General features: G+C 32.9%; 1 protein-coding gene across 2 annotated transcripts in view; it reads right to left on the bottom strand.

The window, feature by feature from the left end:
• TMTC2 (transmembrane O-mannosyltransferase targeting cadherins 2) overlaps positions 1 to 23,696 on the bottom strand; it is a 535,380-nt gene that overhangs the window by 175,236 nt on the left and 336,448 nt on the right. For both annotated transcript variants that reach the window (XM_051961459.1, XM_051961458.1), the window contains one exon: positions 22,334 to 22,412. In XM_051961459.1, coding sequence (XP_051817419.1) covers positions 22,334 to 22,412 — 79 coding nt within the window. The remainder of the gene's footprint in view (positions 1 to 22,333; positions 22,413 to 23,696) is intronic.

The raw sequence follows: 23,696 nt of genomic DNA, 5'->3' as shown, positions 1-23,696 counted from the left end.
TCAGATTTGTTTCTGAACCATTCAGAGGCAAGATGAATCTAAAGCTTACGGTCAGCTTCAGGCAGATAGAAGACAGAATTGAAGATACAATACATATAATTTTATTATTTTCCTAGCCCACAAAAAGCCTGAGGTCTGAATAATCCAGGCAAAGGCCACCTCCTTATGGGAAAGAGGTTGGAATTACTGATGATTCAGTATCCTAGCTCTGAGCAAGTGTCAATTGAACTTATTGCACTGATGTGACATGAAGATTCAGGGTAAGATGGATTTAGCTGAGATGCTTCAATTGCATATACTTGCCAGTATTGAATGTAGCACCACTCTGCAAACCATTTCTTGTGGTTTAAAATGCCCTCTATTACTCTTTTATCTTCCTTCTCTGCCTATCAAAATCCTACTCATTATTCATATTCTACCTTCTCCATGGATATTTTCATGACCATCCTAGAGCTAGTAAAAATAACTCTTCTTTAAACCTCTTTAAACAAATTTTGACTTTAATTCTCATTTGGTATTCATATCCTACTTTCTTCTCCCTTCTTTCCTCTGTCTATCCTTCCCTCCCTCCCTCCTCTTTTTCTTCCTTTCTCCCTCTTCCTTCCTTCCTTTTTTCCTTCCTTTATCTATTATTAAGCTTAATATTATACCACAACTCCCTGAAGGTCAAGAATCATTAAAAACAAACAAATAAACAAATAAAAATCTTGTATTTTCTCCCAAATTGTTCTATATATCATGAACATTTAGTGCATATAGCTCTTTGATGATAATAGTGATGGAGAACATTCTAAATTAATCCATAAATCAATTAGCATTTCTTAAATACCTAATATATGACAGATACATTATTAGATATTAATTATCCACAGATGAAAATAAAATAGGTATCCACTCTCAAGGATCCTTACTACTTCCCAATTTTATTGGGAAAGACAATATTTTGATTTTTTTTTATATATGGAAATTATATACGTATATATAGTCCTAATTTTTATATTTGTATGTGTGTGCATATCTACACACACACACACACACACACACACACACACACACACATATATATATATATTTTTTTAATATACAGATTTTAATAATTCCAGTTCCCACACTACTCAACTTTTTCCTAGTTGTATGATCTTGGGAAAGTCATGAAAACTTTTAGCATTGGCCTCCTTATTTGCAGAATGAGGAAGTTGGGCTAGCTAATCTCCAAGGTCTGTCCTCAAAAAGAGGTAGGAAAAAAAGTCCATAAAATATTTTCCTAAAGAAAGTTCTCATTCCTGTGTTTTTACTTCCTACAAGACTAATTTAAGCACCACCTTCTACATGACATTTTCCTAAGGGCTAGTTATTTCCTTCCTTCAACTTTATTATGTTTGTGTAGTTGTGTGTATGTATATATACACCATGAGTGCAATTGCACTGATTTGGGGAAAAGGCCTATCTCTTAGAAAATCCTAGTCCTTATCTTTGCTGGGGAGGAGTGGGAGGGAAAAAAAAAACTGAAGGGAGGTTTTTTTTTTTCCCTTTTTTTTTTTTTTCCTTTTTTTTTTTTTTGCTGAGGCAATTGGGATTAAGTGACTTGCCTAAGGTCATACAGCTAGGAAGTGTTAAGTGTCTGAGACATAGTTGAACTCAGGTCCTCCTGACTTCAGGGCTGGTGCTCTATCCACTGCACCACCTAGATGCCCCATTGAAGGGAGGTCTTGAAAAGAGCTGAAGCAATAGAATCCATAGTGGATAAAGAAATCCTGTCAGGCCATAGGCCACTAAATAACTGCCCCATGAGGTATGGGAATAAGGCAGCTTCTAAAAGGAAGCACTCCCTTTTCAAACATAGAGGCATCTGGGCAAAGTCCCCTTTGCCCTCTTCTGGATATAAATCTGAAGCCAAGCCAGAACTTGAATTAAGGGTTTGGGACTCCAAATTGTTTTCTTCCCATTATACCATGGTGTCTACTGAAATATCTAACATATACATAAAATATATAAATGTAATCTCTTAGCATATGTTATATTGACTAATTATGTTACTAGACTTAAAAGTCAGGAAGATTTGTGTTCAGTTCTCATCTCAGGAACTTAGCAGTTATGTGATTCTTGGCAAATCTCTTAAACCTCACTTTGTTAAATTTCTTGATTTTAAAATAAAAAGAAATGGCAAATCCCTTCATTATTTTTTGCCAAGAAAACTCAAAAAGGGATCACAAAGTGTCAGGAATAATGGAAACAATCAAAATATGGTCATGGAGATATAGATATAAGAAGTAATATTTGAACTCATGTCATCCTGACTCCAAATCTATCTCTTCTATTTGTTAAGACATATTACCTTTCCTACTTTCTTTCCAGTGGATATTTTGTTAATATATTTGATAAATTTCTGATTTTGTAAGAGTTCTTGGGTATCTCAAATTCTTTTTAGTCCATTTGCTTTCTCCAAAGAACTTTGCTTGACATTCCTTGTGAATGCCTTTGTCCCTATGGTGGTCTTTGCATTATTAAAAAGAAATCTTATTTCTCATGACCATATTTTTGAATTTATCATTAAGCCATCCAAGGCATATTGCCTTGTCTAATTCATTTTATCAATTCCAAATTCCTGTTTTCCCTTGACTTTTCACAATTATTTTTAAGTACTATTCAGATTTCTTGTAGATTATTTATCTATACATGATCCTTATTTATCCCTCCTCCCCTCCCATGCTTTGTTCTTTTTTTCTAAGCCAGAGTCTACATAACACATTTAAAAAACATTTCTTTCTCCTATCACAAGGGTGAACTTCTCATGATTGCTTCCATATAGTAAATTGCCCACAGGCACTTCCTTTTAGTAAATACCAAACTGTTGACTCAAAATGAATTTGCAGATTGCTTCAAATTTTTCCTTTTTTTTTTTTTTCCAGAAAAACTCTGCAGAGCCACACTTACCTGGCACATACTGAACAATAAATTATTTTTTCATTTAATCTTTTATTGTGCAACTGATCTTTCAAGATAAAGTATAAGAACTTACTTTTATTCCTATTAAATTTCTCCTTATTTGAGTCAATTTAAAGAAGGAAGTTCAGGACTCTTATTCCTTAATATCTAGAATTTATAGAGTGCTTTAAGACTTGCAAAATGCTTCAGAAACTTTTGGTTTTCATCCTCACAACAATCTTGGGAGTTAGATGCTATTTCAAAGATGAGAAAACTGAAGTACAGTGAAGTTAAGCGACTTTCCCAGGATCACACAATTACAAAATTTCTTGGCAGGATTCAAATTTAGGTCTTCCTAACTACAGGTTCAGCACTATAGTCACTCTGCCATCTACCTTTCTCATTCCATTTTAAATGTCAAGTAACAGAGTGAGAAATCACCATTATCTTTATACGATCTAAAGGTCCCAGATAATTTCTTGTGTATTATCAAATAGCAAACTCTTTTTGGAGGGAAAGACAAAAGAAACTTTTCATTGATTACTCAAATCTGGCACTGTAAGTAGTATCCATCTGATATCAAAATACTGCTGATAAATACAATTGTGACCATCTATCTCTCCTTTACCAATCAAGTTAGAATCTAAGAGATATAAATTGATTCACAACTCTATAGCTGATTTCATTAACAAGTAGATTTATGGGGTTTGAGAATGATGGAGGAAGCTGGCTGCATGATGTATTGTATTAATGTTAGTTGAATCATATGGCTGAAGTGAATAAGCAAATATTGTAAATATATACAGGATAGGAACAAAATTCAATGTTATCAAGCGTCATTTTAAAAGAGCGAGGGCTACATAGTGCTGTGGATAGAGCACCATGCCTGGAATCAGGAAAAACTGAATTTAAATCTGACCTCAGACATTTACTAGCTGTATGACCCTCAGCAAGTCACTGAAGTTTGACTCAGTTTCCTCATCTGTAAAATGAGCTGGAGATGGAAATCGCAAACCAGTCCAGTATGTTTGCCAAGAAAACCCCATGGGGCATTGGAGAATTGGTTATAAGTGAAACAATCAAACAAGAAGAAGAAGAATAGTAAACCTAGGGGACTGGGAAAAGATTCGTGTAGAAGGTGGTGCTTAATTTCAGATCCAAAGAATATGAAGAATTCTAGGAATCATAAATGAGAACTTAGACAATTGCAGATATGAATAACAGCCTATATAAAAGCACATGTTACTCCAATTGCCTCAGCAAAAAAATAAAATAAAATAAGAGCACATGTTACATGTAAGCCTGAGTACAAATAACTAGAACACGTGTAAAACTCTAATGGGGAAGGGGAAGAATAGGAAGGTAAATGGTGAATTTATGTTTTGAACTAATTAGAAGCTTAAAATGGCAACTGACATATACATATGGATCCCTAGGTAGAGTAGATTGGCCCACTTGATCATTTTTGAGTTCAGTTTGGACATATTCCCTAAAATCTTCATGCTGAGTTACTGCATAGAAGGGATTTAGTATTTCCTTTGGGTCAGGAAAAAAAAAAAAAACTCATTCAGTATGAAAGATGAGTTTATACACACATGTATGTGTATATATATGACAAAATAAATTCATTTTTGAAGATATTTTCATGGGTATTAACAAGGATTAATTTATGAAAGCCTAAATATTTACCTAATTTGTTTGATTCTACAAATAATTTAAGACTTCTGACTACTTCTTGCAGGAAGATCAAGTAATTTTCTGAGTGCTGGACCCCTCATTTTTTACAACCTAGTCAACCTTTGGATATAGTCCCTAAACTGAAGAAGTAACTTCACGCAACTTGATATACTGAATTTTCCATTATGTGATACTAACTACCTCATCCTATTTGCTCTCTAAAAAGCTTTTTTAAATTAAATTATAAATTCATAATAAATTATTCTCACTATCTCCTGAGTACACAGCAAGAATTCCCATCTCTATATATGCTTATGTTTATTCTGTGTCCTAAGCCTAGACTAAGCACCCCTCCCCATTAACCACTCCAACTTTCCTATCCTTTTTAAAATTTCTATGAACCCTTTAAAGCCCAACTAAAAATAGCATCTTTTTGCAAAAACCTTCCCTAATCTTCCATGCCCCAGATGTTTATTTGTCCATGTCTTAGGAACATGTGTGTGTATGAGTGTGCATGTGTGTATGCACGTGCATGTGTGTAATGTTTTATAGTTCTTTGTGTCAGTATTCCCCACAGAAAATGAAAGTATGGGGGGTAATATGTACAAAGCTAGCTCTGGAGCCAGAAAACATGGGTTTAGGACCAGTTTCTGACACAAACTAGCTGTGACCCTTATTGAATCACTTAATCTCTTAGTGCTATACTATAACTCTTTTACACTATAAATTATAAAGGTGTCGACCAGCATTGTAAGAATTTCCCCCAGGACCTCTCTATAACAGTGAAATCATAAATTTAGCAATTACATATGTGTTCATATATTTATATATACATTAATAAATATATGCATATATTTATATAAAATTACATGTATCACACATACATGCATGTTACTAAAGTACACGCAGATATCGCATTTATTTGTATGTTCACCATAATTCCCTCACTAAATATATATGGCATAAAGGTAGGTATCTAAACTTTTATTTAAACTTTGTAACTGCTCATTTTTTTCCAATGCAGTAGATGCTTAATATGTTTTCTGAATTTAATTAAATAATAAATAACTCCTCTGTATATTGTACCATTATTTACAATAATCCTATAATCCAGGAAGTCCTATAAGCTCTACTTTTTTCCAATTTATACAAAAGAAAAATGAGATTCAGAGGAGTCCAGGATTCTATAGTTAGCACATAGTTAAAGTGAAGCTCAAATATAGGCCTTCCTGACTACAATTTCAGTGCTCTTCCCAATATACCAGGATGATAATGCCTCTGTAAACTTAGAATTTTTTCCTTTGTTGTTTTAAGCTTTTACATAATTTTCCTATAGTTTTTAGCAAAATCTTTTGGAAACCAAAAGAATGGCTACATGTTGCCTTTAGAGAGCAGACAAAGAGAATGCCAATGACTGTTCTTATCTACAGGCTAAACCCATGTCAAAAAAGTCTGGAGAGAAATGGGAAAAGTGAAAAAATAGAAAGAAATGGTGGCAAGTTATTTCATTATTTGCTGAAAGAAAATGGCATGGTCACAGGGGAAATGTACTGGGCTTACCTCAAACAGAGCAGATTGTTAAATTGTCAGTGTGAATATTTATACCCCAGAAATCATCAAATGCTGTAAATTACAGCTTTATGTATTGTTTCTTGATTGTCTCAGACTTGAGAAAGTAGTGCTAAAACTCAAGCAGATTAAACTTAAAAAGATGTTATGAGTATACCACTCCAAGAGACAATTTCTAAACATTTTCCAGCAAACCCCTTTGGTAGACTAATTATGATAATTGGAACTAAAGAAATTGAACTAAATGGGGAAGTTAAAAATGATTGGTACAGAAAGATAGTAAAAGGGATGAGGTAACTTTAAACATTTCTGCCAATGACATGATATAAGTTACTCCCTGATCTCTAAAAACCTTTAGTCCTTGACATAACCTTTCCTATGTTGAATGGATTTTAGCCTAAAAGTCTGTTGAGCCATTTAATGAGTTCCTGCTTTTCAATTGCAGGGATAGGACCTTTAAAAATCAATGAAACCTACCTCTGCCTAAGCTCTGCACTCAATAGTTTTTCTCACTAAGGGGTTGACCAGTTGACCAAATTCTCTGAGAAAAAAATGGCTTGGAATAACCTGATATTGTGGAAAAGATGATCACTTGAAGGGACGAATGTTGTTGCAATGAAGAAAATTCCAATGACAAGACCAGCAGATATGAGAAATACACTCAAGGAATTGAGGAGTCAACAAGGCTTTTTAAGTACTTATTATGTGTCATACATTATTCTTTCATGTTCTAAGGAGGTAAAAAATATTATAAAAACATTTTTATCATTTTTTATAATGATAGAATGAAAAAGTTTTCTTATACTTGTATTAATTCTTTCAGGGGAAAAGTTCATGTTCACAAAAAAGTATATGCTCTCTACACACACACATGCATGTGCTCATGCGTGCAAGGTAAAAATTTTTTTTTGAAGGGGGTACCAGCATTTGGGGGAAAATCAGAAAAGTATGATAAGGAACAATAAAAGGGCCCCAAGCTCAAGGAACTAAATTTGAGGTAAACATCTAGGTCATTCTGAGTTTTTGGACATGTGGGAAATAAGAAGTACCTCTGAGAAGAGTTTTAAGGTCAGAGAAATAATTGGCTTGGCAGATGGATAAGACAAAGTTTCCTTTTAGGAGATTCAAGTGGGTGTTAGCAAGAATTTATATAACAAGCAAGATGTATAGCAGTATAGAAGCAAGCAAAGATGTACATGCCTGAATCAGTAAATGACTATATTAATAGATAATTTGATGTAGGGGAAGATATAAACTACACAGTTTCCTTTAAAGTTACTTGGTGATCCACTCTTTAGTATAACTAATAAACTAACAAATAATAACTATTAATAGATAAGTCCTCATTAGATTAGATTAGATAACCTCAAAGTTGCAAAGTTATTATTCATTTGGTATACATCTGAATCAATCACAGCAAAATAGTCAAAAATATTTTGATTGTAAAAATAGTACAATGTTTGGGTTTAATAAAGGAGTAAAAATATCACTCTAAATTCATTTTCCCTTCACTCCATCAAGGGTGATTATCAGCAAAGTATCTCTATCTCCATATGTCCTCCAGTGTTAAACTGTAGTATAGAAATTACTGTAGTCTTCTGAATGGTATACCAATGCCCATGTATGATGTCTCCAGTTCCTATAAACTAGACAGGCTGCAGGTATGAGCTGGTTGATAGATTGTTCAACTATTTTTTGAGGAGCAGTGTAGATAAGCATCAAGGAGCTCATCAAAAGGCTGGCACCAGTGTGATGCATATGGGAACCATGAGAACTCTCAAAGACCATCTTTCAAGTTGTAAAAGAGCCATAATTGACATAGGTGCAGGGAAAGAATTCAAAGACCTGTGGAGTCTCTGCAGAATAAGCATGACAAAGGATTCTGTTAAAAATCAAATAAAAATTAACTGAAGATCCCCATAGTTTACAAGCACTTATTAAAAACTACAACTCATAGGTGTGGATATAGGTAGGTAAAGCTGTTTCAATATAAAAATATGTTCTTGGTTATCATTTTTTGTGTAGTTCTTGTTTTTTGTTTACTGATGGAGAAGAATCCATCCAATTTTTAAAGAAATGCAAACCTCATTTTTATCTTTCTTTTCTCTTTGTATTCTTAAAAAAACACCAACACAAATATTCTACAGTGTTCTTTAATGTCTCATTTCTAATTTTTTACCTAGAACAGGTAGATTTACATCTCAAAACAATAAAGAGTTGGATATCTTCTTGTCATCAATTATGAAATCTTATTAAGAGTATAGAGTAACAGTTACATATATGTACATACATATATACAAAAACAAATCTAGTTATACTAAGGAATGGATCACCAAGTAACTTTAAAGGAAACTGTGTAGCTTATATCTTCTCCTACATCAGCATGAAGTAGATCATATTATTTTTCATTTTATGACACTCCATTGACTTCTACCCTATATCATGGTGGCCAGAATGAAAAAATCCTCAAGATTCCATTCCTCATGAAAAATACTGAATTCTTCATTTTAATTTTGATCTATAAAAATGACAATACTTAACATTCTATGCTTTTTAAGATTAATGAAATAGCTTCCTCATAACAACACTATGTGTTAGAATATACAAGTATTATAGTCTTCATTTCATATCTCAAGATACAAATATTGAGAAATACTGTATGCTTGACCACAGACTCTTTTCTTTCCACTTGGCGTCTTCAGGGCCTCAAATAATGCATATAATGTAGTAGCCACACTAAAAGCTTTTTTTATTGATTGACAAGAATGCTGTGCTAATTACTTATCACTATTGTAACAACATTACCTAACTCCTTGTAACTATAATCCAGTATAATAGTGATAATTTACAATATTATATACATATGTATTTGATGTATATATATGTATATGTATGTGTGTGTGTGTGTGTGTGTATGTGTGTAGAGAAAGAACTTAGCAAACCTCCAAGTATTATTTAAATATTAGATAGCAGTAGTAACACTAATGATAGTGTTAGTAATGGTAGCAGCAGTGATAGTAGGAATAGGATTAATATGCTGCTTGATCCCATTAAATGGCAAAGAAATGCAAATTTCTCATTCATTTTCATCATTCTTTTTTCTTTATTTGGCAAACTATTTAGGATATTGATCAGTCACAAAACACTGTAGTTATGGGGCAAATTCTGGAAAATTCATTTTTAATTTGAGTACAACCTTTCTCCTTGGTTTTCCATTTTAAAATAGAAAAACTTCAGTCTCTAATCTTTTCTTTGTCTTTATTTCTTGAATGGCAGAAGTATGAGTTACTGCAGCAGGTGGGCTTGTGAAGTTTTAAGAGCAACATAATACAATCAACTGATTAATATCATATTTCCAGGAAAGCAAGAGACATCTAGACCCAGGCATGATCTCTCTGAAACCCTTATATTGGCATTAAAGCATATAAAATCCCTCAGGGACCATTATATCTTTTGACCCTGGATTTTAATTGAAACTTTAAACAAAATATATTACCTATTTAATGCAGTGGAGCTAGACTTTGGCCTTTGTAGTGCAGTCTATAATGCCAAGCAAATTAACATCTGTAACTGTAGTATGTAATTTAAAATTTATACCTCAGATGAATGACACACAAACACAAAAAAAATTTGGCAAAGTCAGTTCCACACTAAAGAATGAGCTTCAAGGGTGGCAATTCTCAAAACTTTTTTTATTGTTGTTGTTGTTCCCTCCCCCACCAAAAAAAAAAAGGAAACTTAAACCAGTATTCTTCTTAATAGAAAGTCAAAAATGCATATGGTTTCCTTAACTTGGTGGCTGCACACCTGGCAAAATAAATTAGTGTTATAATCCAAGAATGAATGATTTTGCCTTTTTGTGTAGTGAACTCTAAACGATTGACACTGATCTTTTGGTCTTGTCTTTCCAGCTAAAGACAGAACACAAAGCTAAATAGGTAGAGTTTGATCTTACAGGACCCAGATGCTTTTCTTCCAGATACCCATCAATTACAAGCTAAGCAAGTCAGATGGGCATCCTGGCATGTCGGGGACCTTGGCTCATCAGCTTGCCAAAGGACAGTGCCAATAGAAAAGGACCATAATTCAAAATAGAGCAAACGTGGTTCAAGAGCTCAGCATAGTTGGAGCACAAATCTCCTATACTTAGAAATCTGAGGTTGAAGTAAACTTGTGATATATCAAGGGAATCTATTGTTTTGGGCTTATTATGGTTGGGGTTAGGATGAAGTTGGGATGCTACTTAAATCTTTTTAGCCAATGTAATTTTAGCTATTCATACAAGAGCAAATTTAAATAAGACATCATAACAAAATTTTGCTATTGATATTCTGACAAAAATAATGAGTGAGATAAAACTTCACAAGACACCAAAAAAGTATAAATGGAAAGCAGTGTAGAATTATTTTAAGTCATATTAAGGTAGTGATACCCTACTGTGGTAGGTGTTTGTGAAATATAATATAGAAGTGTATTTGTACATAATAGAGATTAGTGACTTTGCTAATATTTTTTCCTGATTCTTCTGGGAATATGGAAATGCTGTTCATGTTTGTAAATGTTTACCAAGCTTATGTTAATTATTAATTATCATTAATACAAATTATCAATTATCAATTAATTATTAAATAGTATTAATTAATTAAAATAAAATTTAAAAAGAATAAGAGAGATAAAGTAGAAAGAAATGTCTAGGATGACTGATGAATCAATGGCCCTTAGATGCTAAAGGTATTCCATTGACTTATTGAGCAGCTTTCAATGACTGGACAATAATAGATCCACACCCAAAGTTCATTAGCTCACTGTTTGGGTTTTGATGGTTCTGAGTGTACAATAGCAATTGCTTCTGTTATGGCCAAAAACTTCCCCTCTCAGATTTATTTATTTGTATATATATATATTTTTGGTAAAGGCAAAAGAAGCCATCTTTTGTCTGAAATCATACCTAACCTCTAAATACTAACAGAACATTATCTCAGACAGACTAAAAGCTAGGACAGACCTTAGCTTAAAAAGGCCAAAATCTCCCACTGTGTCTAGGACCATTGTCAATCATCTTGATCTATGTCTTGTCACTGGATTTCAATGATTCAAGAGAAGATAGTGAGACTAATGACTCATGCAACAGCTTTGCTTTACTTAATAAATCCAATTCACTTGCAAGTAAAGCCATCAGCCTTCTAATGTCATTGGTCTTTTTTAAGAATGGAGGATAACAATAATCTATCTGATATAATCAAAAGGAGGGCTAGTTCCTAATTACCCAGATTAAGTACATTTGAAAAAGCTTCTGAGTCTCTTCACCTAAAATGGTGTTACCTTTAATCATAATTTACACTGGGGCCTATCCCAATTTTCTGAACATGCTGGGGTTTCTTGGATCTACCACACATGCATATTACCTTGCCTCTTAGACACCAGAAAAAACAGATGGCAAAGCTAATTAGCATATACAACCTTGAATCTTTTTTTGTTGTTGTTCATACTATTATCAATATCGCCTGTACTTAAATATTAAGGGTGTAGAATTATATTTCTATCCCAGGAGATCCAAAAGTGAACTAAAAAATTAGCTGAAATATTAAATAAGGAGACTTGATTTGAATTAAATAGATAAATCTCATGGCAATTTCTTTGAAAGTCAGGTCCATGGCTTTTATCTCTATCACATTTCCCCTCAGCACCTGCTATGAAAAGCAATATAATGTTGACTTACAAATTGGAATAGAATGACCAGTAAATTTCTTTCCATTCTCTCCTTCACAAAACATAATCTAATTTTGTTTTCATGAAATGTTACCAGGAGGGGGAAAATGGTCCAAATCATCTGAATAATTAAATTCAACAATTAACTTTCAGCTAGCCTTTTAAATTTAAATACCAGACAGGCTTAAAATGATCATTCGGATTAGCCTAAAGCTCACTCAACTAAAAATAACTAGAAAGTACAATCCAATTTAGATTACTATATTCTCACAGGAGTATTCGATAGTAGACTTATGCAGAGGTAATGAAGAAAAAGAAGATATATAGAGAAATAGACATTTTGAAGCATGGAGGAGAAATATACACTAAATATTAAACATTCATAGCAAACCATAGAGTTTTTATTGAGTATAATTAAGCCAATTATTAGAATTTTTATATATGATGCTGTTCTAAATATCAAATACCCCTCCCCTCAAAAAAGATAGCATATGTGAGGTTCTTTAAGGGTGAGACAGTTTTCAATGTACCTCTATTTCAGGAAATTCAAGGCCTCTGATCAAAGGAGAACATGAGAAGAGAAAGCTGTTCACTTGGAGACTACAGAATGCTATAACTATTTTGACAAGATCTATGAGAAAAATCTGTTGAATTAAGGAGGGCAGGGATGACTATGATTTTAATTGGATAATTATTTATAATTAATATGTTTATAATTAATTATAAATATAACTTAGATAGTAGGTCTATAAAGGAAACCAGTTGAGAGGGTGTTAGTCCAAAGATATGTTAGTTTGGGTCACAGAAATATACATTAAGATCTGATAGATCCCCAATTGATAAATGGTCAAAGGATATGAACAGACAATTTTCAGATAACAAAATTAAGGCCATCTACAGCCATATGAAAAAATGCTCTAAATCACTATTGATTAGAAAAATACAAATTAAAACAACTCTGAGATACCACCTCACAAACCTCATATTGACTAAGATGACAGGAAAAGATAATGATGAATGTTGGAGGGGATGTGGGAAAACTATGCATAGTTATTGGAGGTGTGAAATGATCCAAACATTCTGCAGAACAATCTAGACTTATGCTCAAAGAGCTATAAAACTGTGCATACCCTTTGACTCAATAGTGCCATTACTGAATTTGTATCCCAAGGAAATCATAAAGAAGGGAAAAGGATCCACACATGAAAAAATGTTTGTAGCAGATCTTTTTGTGGAAGCAAAAAATTGGAAAATGAGTAGATGCCCATCACCTGGAGAATGGTTGAACAAGTTGTGGTATATGAGGGTTAAAGAATATTATTGTTCTACAAAAACTGATGAACAAACTGATTTTAGAAAAACCTGGAAAGATTTACATGAACTGATGCTGAGCAAAACAAGTAGAACCAAGAATACATTGTACACAATAACAGAAGAATGTGCTATGATCAACTATGAAAAGTGTGATTCTTCTCAATGCTTCAGTGATTCAAAGCAATACCAATAGACTTTGGGCAGAAAATGCCATCTGCATCCAAAAAAAGAATTAAGGAGAAAATTTAAATAAACACATGCTATATTCACTTTTTTTTCTGTTGTTTTTTTTTTTTTTAATTTCTCCCATGGTTTTTCCCCTTTTGTTCTGTTTTTTTTTCTTTCCCAATATGATTCATAAAGCAATGTGTGTCATAAATAAATAAATTTTTAAAAATTTTTAAAGGAAATAAAAGCATAAAAAAAAGCTGGTAGGAACCTTACAGATCATTGAATTCAACCTCTCATTTTACAAATAAGGAAAGTGAAGCAAAAAAAGAGATTTATCTAATGCCATATAGCTAGTAAATATCTATAGCAGAATTTGAACCCTTGTCTTTTCTGACTCCATGTTCTGTGCCTTTTCTCTGCTCTGTCTGAAGTTAACTGAAATTCATCATTGCTTAGAAAGGGTTGATCAATACAAAAAGGTTGCCACTGTAAAGTAACCAAGGAAGCCCAAACACCTGATAGTGTTAGGTGTAGGCTGATATGTAAAATGTTGAGAAATTTCAAGTAGAACTGTCTTAAAGGCAGCAAACATTCACAGAGGGAAAATCTAGCTTGCAGAAAATCTGAGATAAATTCAAAACCCAAGAGAATTTTGTCATAATTTATAAGGAGGACCACAAATAGATGTAGTTTTTCCAGCATTTCTAAAATGAGTAGATCTAAAATGATCTACTCATCATTCATCACAGTTGAATTCTATAACCTCAGTATCAATGTTCTAGATATCAAAGCAAAAAATTCAATTGGGAAGATGAGAGTGAAAATGACAGGATCTGACTGAAAACTTGTATAAGAAATCAATTTTCCAAGATGGCAGAGTAAAGGGAAGGACTTATCTGAGTTTTCCCCCCTCTAAAAATTTTTAAGTAATAACTCAAACAAATTCTAGAGCAACAGAATTCATTAAAAAAAAAAAATGGAGCGAAAGAACTTCCTAGCCCAAGACAACTTAGAAAGTTGGCAGGAAAGAACTATTAGATTAGGGTAAGGGAGAAGCATAATCTAGTGTAGTACAAAAGCATAGTCCTGAGGCCCAATCAACCCAGGGTAGGCTTTATGGAGACTGACTCAGTAGCAGGAGTGGTGGTTTCCAGACCTCTAAGCCCACAGATGATAAGAGGATTGGACAATGGGTCAGAAGGAGACTTACAGGAATCCCTTTGAAGGTACCAGGAGCAGGGGAACATTGCATTGCATATACTTAGATCTGGGTCTTAGACCTTGCTTTGTCCCACTATAAGAAGGAACACTAGTACTGTAGAACTTGTGCCAGATGTGGGCCAGAGATCCTAGTCACAGTTCCAGAATAGAAAAAAAATTATTGTGATCAATCACAAATCAATGCACAGTACATGAGAGTAATAAATACATCTCTCTGTAGGTCATTTCACTAGGTAATATTGTCCTGAAAGAACCAAAAACTTATAGGTCCTCAAAATTACTTCAGAAAACAAGTACATACAAAACATGAAGACTGGGACAGTACCCCTCCACTTGGGAAGCAGAGCTCCACTTTAAAACAGTCAAGTAATAGACTGGAAAATGCAAAAACAGAAAAAAAAATCTGACCATAGAAAGTTATTATGGTGACAAGTAAGATTTAAAAACACACTCAGAAGAAGACAACAAAATTAAAATTCCCATATCTAAAGGCTCCAAGAAAAATATTAATTGGTCTCAGGCCATTGAAAAATGGGGGGAAAAGATTTCAAAAACCAAGGTTGAGGTAAGAGAAATGAGAATAATACAAGAAAATCGTAGGGGGAGGGGGAAAGCTTGGTAAAGGAAACACCAAAAAACACTGATGAAAATAATATCTTAAAAAAACAGAATAGACCAAAGGGTAAAAGACGCACAAAAATCCAATGAAGACAAGAATGCTTCAAAAGCAGAATTGGCCAAATGGAAAAAAATACATAAAAATTCACTGTAGAAACTCCCTAAACAGTAAAATTGGCCAAATATAAGGAGATATAAAAGCTCACTAAAGAAAATTATCCCTTAAGAGTTAGAATTGAGCAAGTGGAAGAAGTAGAAGCTAATGACTTTATGACACATCAAGAAATAATTAAAATCAAAAGAATTTTTTTTAAAAAGATGAAATTAAAATATCTTATTGGGAAAAAACTGATCTGGAAAATAGATACAGGAAAGATTACTTTAAAATTATTGGATTATTTGAAAGCTATTATCAAAACAAGAGTCTAGACATCATCTTTCAAGAAATTATATTGGAAAAGAGCCCTAATACTCTACAAGTAGAAGGTAAAAAATAAATCCAAAGAATTCACTCCTCCTAAAAGAAATTCCAAAATGAAAACTCTCAAGTGAAGAAAAAAATATTGTGAGCCATCAGAAGGAAACAATTTAAGTATTATGGAGCCATGATGAGAATAACATAAGTTTTAACAGTTTCTACATTAAAGAAATAGAAAGGTTGGAATATGATATTCCAAAGGGCAAAAGAGTTAACACTTATAGTCAAGAATCACTAAAACTGAATATAATCTTTCAGGGAGGGGGTGAATGAAATTCAATGAAATAGAAATTATTCAAACATTCCTGATGGAAAGATGAGAGATGAATAAAAAATCTGACATTTAAATACGAGTTCCAAAGAAGCATAAAAAAGGCAAACAGGAAAAAGAAATCATAGAAATTTAATAAGGTTAAATTGTTTTTATTCTGGCATGGGAAATGATATTTCGAACTCTTAAAAAGCTTTATAAGGGGAAAATAACGTGGTAACTAAGATTTTTTTTTTAAAGAAATTTATTCTGGAGGTAACATAACTTTATTGTCTTTAAGGCAGCGATAAAGGATGAATATGTAAGTCACCCAAATCACCCCATGAATATAAATCACCCAAAAAGGGAAAGATTCCATAAAGTGGGAAAAAAGGCTACAAAGCAGATATTATCAAATAGTGATCCTTCCAAGGTTGAATTTGATGTGTTTGGCTCTTAAAGCCCTTCCAAACCTGACTCCATCTACCTAATAATCTTCTTATACCTCAGTTCCCTTTACACATGTTGCAGTTCCTTGGTGCTTCACATCCACAATAGTTTATCTCCCAAGTCTGGGAATTTTCACTGGTTGTCTTCCCATACCTGGAATGCTCTCCCTCTTCATTTCTGCCTCCTCATTTCTCTGGCTTCCTTTAAGTTTCAGTTAAAATTTCACCTTTTGCAAGAAACTTTTCTAGATCCCTCTTAGTGCTAGTGCTTTCCCTGAGATTATCATATAATATGATGATCTATATATTTAAACATGTGTGTGTATGTGTATAGACATATATAATTTTGTTCATACATTTTTGGGAAGTTGTTGGCCCTTTGTCTTCCTCATTAGATTGTGAGCTTTCTGACACAGGGATTTTTTTCCCTTTGTTAGTACTTAGTACAACATCTGGCATAAAATGGGCACTTTTAAAATATTTCTTTACTGTCTGATCTATATTCCAATTTTTTCATATATACTCAATTTTCTTCATGAGAAAAGTCTATGCATTTATTAAAATGTCTCCATATTTTTTTTAAATATGAGGAGGTAAGAGGAAGAGTTTTAGACATAATTTTATCTAGCAGGTCCTATTTTCAGAAGAGCACAATTTATCAAGATATATAGGGAATGTGAGATAATGATATGTATATTCCTTATTACAGAACATTAATTTTTCTTTTAATTTGGAAAGCAATATGAAGACTTTATTCCAAGAAGGTGTCTTGAACATTCATGTTCTAATATTGTACAAGATTTATTAACAGATGCTACTAAAATTATTTTTTTCAGTAATAAATTTTTTTCAATAATTCTGAATATTATTGTCCAATAAAATATAAGAATGAGATACATTTTTCAAAAGTATTCACTAATGGTTCAGAAGATATTCTGTAGAAAGGTCAAATATAATAAGCATGCCCTTTAAAAATGCAGATTCTAAAGATTTACCTATTTGTAAATGACATTATGTTTAAAAATTCTTAAAACAATATACTACCTCCTCAAAGATACATAGGGCACCTCAATGATCAGCCTAACAATTCACATAGGAAATATCAAGACAGGACAATATCTATTTCCCAATTGTGACATACAGTTAGACATAGCCCAGTGAACTATCACATAACTATATTATATCAAATAAAATTTTTAAAAATGATTAAACATTTATTACATAAAAACAATTATTAAGTCCGTAGATAGTTAGAAAGCCAGGTCAAAATGAATAATAATAAATCAATAAGCATTTGTTATGTGTCTTCTATTTGCCAGGTACTGTGCAAAGTCCTAGGGATGCAAAAAAATAAACAAAAGATATCCCCTGAACTCCAGAGTTTACAACTGAATGAAGAGGTCTATATAATACTTGGAAAATTATACATTAATTTTCATGATGCCAAAGTAATCCTAATTACACATGAGCACATATACATATATATACATACAATCTTATATTTCCAATGTCATGTTATATTTCTAACATGGTTGAAAATGAAAGAATATCATGATCTCAGAAAATTTTAAAATGTCTAATCGTACAAAAACCACAGAAAGAGGTAGTTATTTTGTTAGAGATCATCTCTGCACACAAACTATCATGAAAATTTATACTGAGGAAATGTATGGCTGAGACATTAAGTGCTTACATCATATGCTATGAGAAAGAGATAACAAATGAATTACCTTAATATTGTCCAAGTAATTAACAAAACCCAAGGTAAAGGCATATACATACAGTATGTAGAGTTAATCTTCTCTGGAAGATTTATTGATAGATATGTCATAATCATATAAGAGCAAGTTCTGTGAACAATTTATGATCTTTTCCCATAGGAGTATCTATTTACATGATATCATGAGGAAAATACAGTGATTATAAATTGATAAGAAGAGTGATGTTTGGGGGATGAATACTATTAAGTGTAACCAAAATCATACTTAACAAATAACAATAGATGCAAAAGGTTGTTTGAATATGTAGTTTTAAAATTATTATTTGCTAAGGAGATTTCATATTTATTTTATTTATTGATTATAATAAAAGCTATAGCTACTATTAATGTTTTACAATTTGAAAAGTGCTTTACATGTATTATCTCCTTTTATTCTCACAGCAACTCACAGATATTATTATTATTCCCATTTTAAGACCAGAAGACTATAGATTTAGACATGGGAAAGATATCAGAGATCAAAGATCATCTAAGCCAACTTCCTTGCTGGAAGCACAATGAAAGAGAGTTTATATGACTAAACCAGGGTAATATACCTAAACCTAGCTATTCATGATTCCAGAATGAGGTTCTTCTGAATCCAAGCCCAGAATTCTTTCTACCTCTGCGATACACACACACACACACACACACACACACACACACACACACACACACACACACACACAGCTTCACTTCTGCTGATCTACTCTGAGAACTCTGGCTCTGATTTATATTATCTCTGTGCATCTGAATCACACAAATCCTATAGAGAATAGGATGCTAAGTCAAAACAACTTCAGTTTTCTGCTATCTTCTTAAGGCAATGAAATCCACGACATGAAGATAACATTCTTATCTAGGTTTACAAAAGCTTAGATAAGAATGACCCCAAAAGCCAGCAAATATAAAAATGTAATGCCTTAAAAGATGGTTACATCCTTTAAAAGAAGTTGAAATTCTTTAGATGTTATATAGAAGTGCAGAAAAGTAAGGTCGGAAGCCTCACTTAAAATTTGAATCCACCATTTGCAAATATATTCTTAGCCAAAGAAATGGTAAATGCTTTTATTAAATGGTCAGAATAAATAAGCTTTCTTGTAGAAGCATAACAATCCAGGAAACCTGGATTCAATTCCTTGCTCTGACATTTCCTTCCTTGCTGAACGCAATTCTCTTAGCCCATCTGACCTTCCCAGATTTCCTCATGTTTCACTCCACATCTAGAATCTTTGCCTTGCACAGGGCTATTCCTCACAATTCTCTTTACCTCCCCCTCTTGGAATCTCTAGTTTGCTGCAAAGCCCACTTACAACTATTAATAGGCTGATCTATTTGAGCTTCTCTCCACTACCCCCAATGTATATAATTTGTATGAATATATATGTGTACACTGATATTTTGTTCATCCTTCATTCTCAAAGAGGACCAGTGACATGAGTGTGATGTCTTCCCTTACACATGAATTAGATTTAAGTGAGGCAGTTCATGTTGTCTCCAAGACAGAATGGAAAGTCCATGAGAGAAAGGGCTGGTCCACTTTATTGTCTGTATTCCCAAAGCCTCATACAATGTCCTGCATAAATAATTGATGTTAAATAATTTTTTGAACTTCTCTGAGCCTTAATTTTTATGCATAAAATGGGAATATTAACATTTCTACAAGCTGCCTAATAAGGTTCTCATTAAAAAAACCTTTTGTAAATCATAAAACACTAAGTAAATCTAACATAGCATTAATGCAGTAAGAAAAAAAGGATAGGGAAAGATTATATTATTTAAATATTATAAGGAATTTCTGGATAAGGAAACTTTATTGTGGAGCTCCTCTGTGAATTATAGTCTTATAAAAGTTTCCTTGAACACTAAGAAGTTAAATAATTTGCAAATTATGTGTCAGAGGTAAGCCTGGGACACTGATTTTTGAAGGCATTAAAACACATGGTAGATCTTGCAACCTTCAATTGACAAATAATAAATAAGTAAATAAAATAAAATAAAATACATACCTATATTATAATTAAAATAAAATTTTAATATAATATATATGTCTATATACATACACAATTACTTATTTATATGTATATATTTATCTTTTTGGGAGGCAATTAAGGTTCAGTGATTTGGCCAGGGTTATACAGGTAATAAGTTCCTGAGGCTGCATTTGAATTCAAGTCCTCCTGATTTTAAGCTGGTGCTCTAACCACTGGACCACCTCACTGCACCAATAAAACTTTATATGGTCTTCATGATGGTGACAGATATTTGTAACCTCAAGGATTTGGATTTTTTTATACTTGACATTTTGGTCATTTTAAGTTATCATTGACTTTCCCATTGTAGCTTACCTTCAAAATAATTTCTTTTCCCAAAAAATATATATTTTTTTCCTACTCTCAAGATATAACAGAGAAGGAAATGCATATGGAAGGGGAAGGGAGGTTATATAGTCAAACACACACTTCATACTCTATTAATGGTCTCTACAGGATGCTAATAAAATGTTAATGTGTGAATTAGAAAACAAGTCCATAGTTGTTGATAATCTTGATAGAATAATCACTGCCTGCTGACAGTCTAATGAATATGATGAATTGATAACAAAATTCATCTCCTTGGCCATTTATCTTGCCAAATGGTAGGCAAATAAAATATTACAAAAAGTAAAAGCAAACACTCTGGGGAGTTCACTCATTTGACTAGATGAGAAACTGTTATATGGGAAATGAATAGCTTTTATTGCAAACAGAATCAGATAACAATCTCTCATATAATCTTAAATGGCTGATGATTGCCAAGGGGAGAAATACAATTAAGATTTTTTTTTTTGGAAAAATGCTTCAGAGTCTCTCAAAAAGAACTAAAAGCATCATTCAATGACTGAGTGAAGTAACATTCCTAAAGAGTAAAAAGTTTCAATAATATTCTCCAGGAGCATTTTTTGGGTTGAGGTTAGGGAGGATAAGATAATTAGGGTTAAGTAATGTTTTCAGAGTCACATAGCTAGTAAGTTTCAAGTGTCAAAGTAATTTGAATTTAAGTCCTCCTGAATTTTGATGAAAGCTGGTTCTCTATCCACTGGGCCACCTAGCTGCCCTCAGGAGGATTCTTAGCTTAATACTCATAGAACAGAAGTAAAAATCCAACCTCAATATGGAACCCAATTTTAAATCAATAAATTCCATTTGTCTAAATTATGAGTTGAAGAAGAAGAAGAAAATGAAGAAGAAAAAGAAGTAGAAAAAGTAGTATATCTGTTTGAGTTTTTCAAATTTTAGCAACATAAAATCCCCAGAGAGCAGTCATCAACACACTACATATGATAAATGGATATAGTATGAATAACTATGGTCTCATCCAAGATACTTTAAACTAGGGGGATTCTTTTAGTTTTTGAGACTGAGTCTCCCTATGTTGCCCAGATTAGAACTGTACCCTGATCTCAATAACTATCAGGATTGGGTTTTCTCTGCCTTGATTTTTAATCTGATTCAGTTCACAACTCCTTAGTGTCCAGTGGCATTCCTCTTCCTGGAACTCACTCTACTAGTGCAAGACATAGTGTGGACACCTGACTGCATGACAGTTCAAAAATTTGAAACTCAAGCAATTCTCCACTCTCAGACCTCCTTAGGCAACAGGGATGTCAGAAATATTCTACCATATCTGGCAAGAATTCTTAATCTTTTTTCTTTTGTGCCTTACTCCCCTCTCCTTTGGCAGTCTAGAGAAATGGACTTATTCTTAGATACACTTTACAAAATAAAATACATTATATTGTAAAGAAAATCAAGTACACTGATATATGTCTTAGACTCCATAGCTTATATGTTAGGTTTTATAAATTTTCTGGATAATGGGAAAATTTGATTCATTTGAAGAAGCCAGTGTTAGGTAAAAGTATTAGGAAAGACAGTCTCATGGTATCATATCTTACTCCTGAGGGGAAAAATTTTTGAAAATTCATTTAGATCCATAGTCCAATTCATGAAAATTCTATACTTTAATCATTTCCTGATCTTTTAAACAGATATTTTAGCTCTTAGACTTCTGCAGGTGAGGGCCATTTATGAATGAACTTGATTTGTGGGGATTAATGAGATTGTTTATTTCAATTCCAAGCAATACAAGCCTATAATTAAATTAATTACAAGGTCCCTGAATGTCAATAAGAAGAAGAATATTAGACTTACCCATCATATTGTACAAGCTCTGGGGAGCAAATTGACGGGGCATTTTCTGAATGGCTTCCTTATACACGGTGAGTGCTTCCTAATGTAAGAGACAAGAAATGGCTATGTCAATGGAAGTACAGAATATAAGGAAATTACTTCAACAAAAAATGTAAACCACCCTCTGAACCAAAGTTACAGTCTTCCTATTGAAAAAAATATTAACAATACCACTACTTCTTGTTTTTAAAAGCACCTTTGAGGGAAAAGAAATTGAGCTGTACTTTGACTCCAAGATACATCAACCTCATTAGTGAAAGTATACAGTCCAAATAGTGAAGGAAACAATATAAAAGTTTAGCACACCCAGATGTCTCTTACCAGTGTGTTTTAGAAACTTTTTTTTCAGTCCATGTGAGTTATAAAACTAGAAAGAGACTAAAAACATTTTAAGTTTGAAATTCATAGAACAGTTATTTCAAGGCTGGAGTTTCTTTAACCTCTGTTATGACTATCAAATTATCATTATCCTAGTGGACCAGGCTATTTCTATTACTTTAGTAAAAAAAAAAAAAATCAAGACCATATATCATATTCTCCTTCTTTTCCAAGTAAAATTATCATCACAGAATCATAGATTTAGAGTTGAAAATTACCACAGGGGCCTTCATTCTTACAGATCAAGAAAGAATTTAAATCAATAAATTCCATTTGTCTAAATTATGAGTTGAAGAAGAAGAAGAAAATGAAGAAGAAAAAGAAGTAGAAAAAGTAGTATATCTGTTTGAGTTTTTCAAATTTTAGCAACATAAAATCCCCAGAGAGCAGTCATCAACACACTACATATGATAAATGGATATAGTATGAATAACTATGGTCTCATCCAAGATACTTTAAACTAGGGGGATTCTTTTAGTTTTTGAGACTGAGTCTCCCTATGTTGCCCAGATTAGAACTGTACCCTGATCTCAATAACTATCAGGATTGGGTTTTCTCTGCCTTGATTTTTAATCTGATTCAGTTCACAACTCCTTAGTGTCCAGTGGTTCAAGGACAAAAAAGTAACAAATTGTAGAAGTGGATTGTGAACCCAGTCCTCTGGCCCCAAATCCATGATTCTTTTGACTATATACAACAGATGGGTGGAGTTTGTAAGGAAAATATTCCTAAGAATTACAATATGGGGGCAGCTAGTTGGTATTGTGGATAGAACATTAGCCCTAAAGTCAGGAGGAGTTCAAATCTGGCCTCAGACACTTAACACTTCTTTGCTGTCACTTAGACTTTTTTAGCTCTTAGACTTCTGCAGGTGAGGGCCATTTATGAATGAACTTGGGCAAGTCACTTAACCCCAATTACCTCAGCAAAAAAAAAAAAAAAAAAA

This window comes from Antechinus flavipes, chromosome 5 (assembly GCF_016432865.1).
Source record: "Antechinus flavipes isolate AdamAnt ecotype Samford, QLD, Australia chromosome 5, AdamAnt_v2, whole genome shotgun sequence".
Lineage (NCBI taxonomy): Eukaryota > Metazoa > Chordata > Mammalia > Dasyuromorphia > Dasyuridae > Antechinus > Antechinus flavipes.
This window is presented reverse-complemented; position numbering and strand designations above follow the sequence as displayed.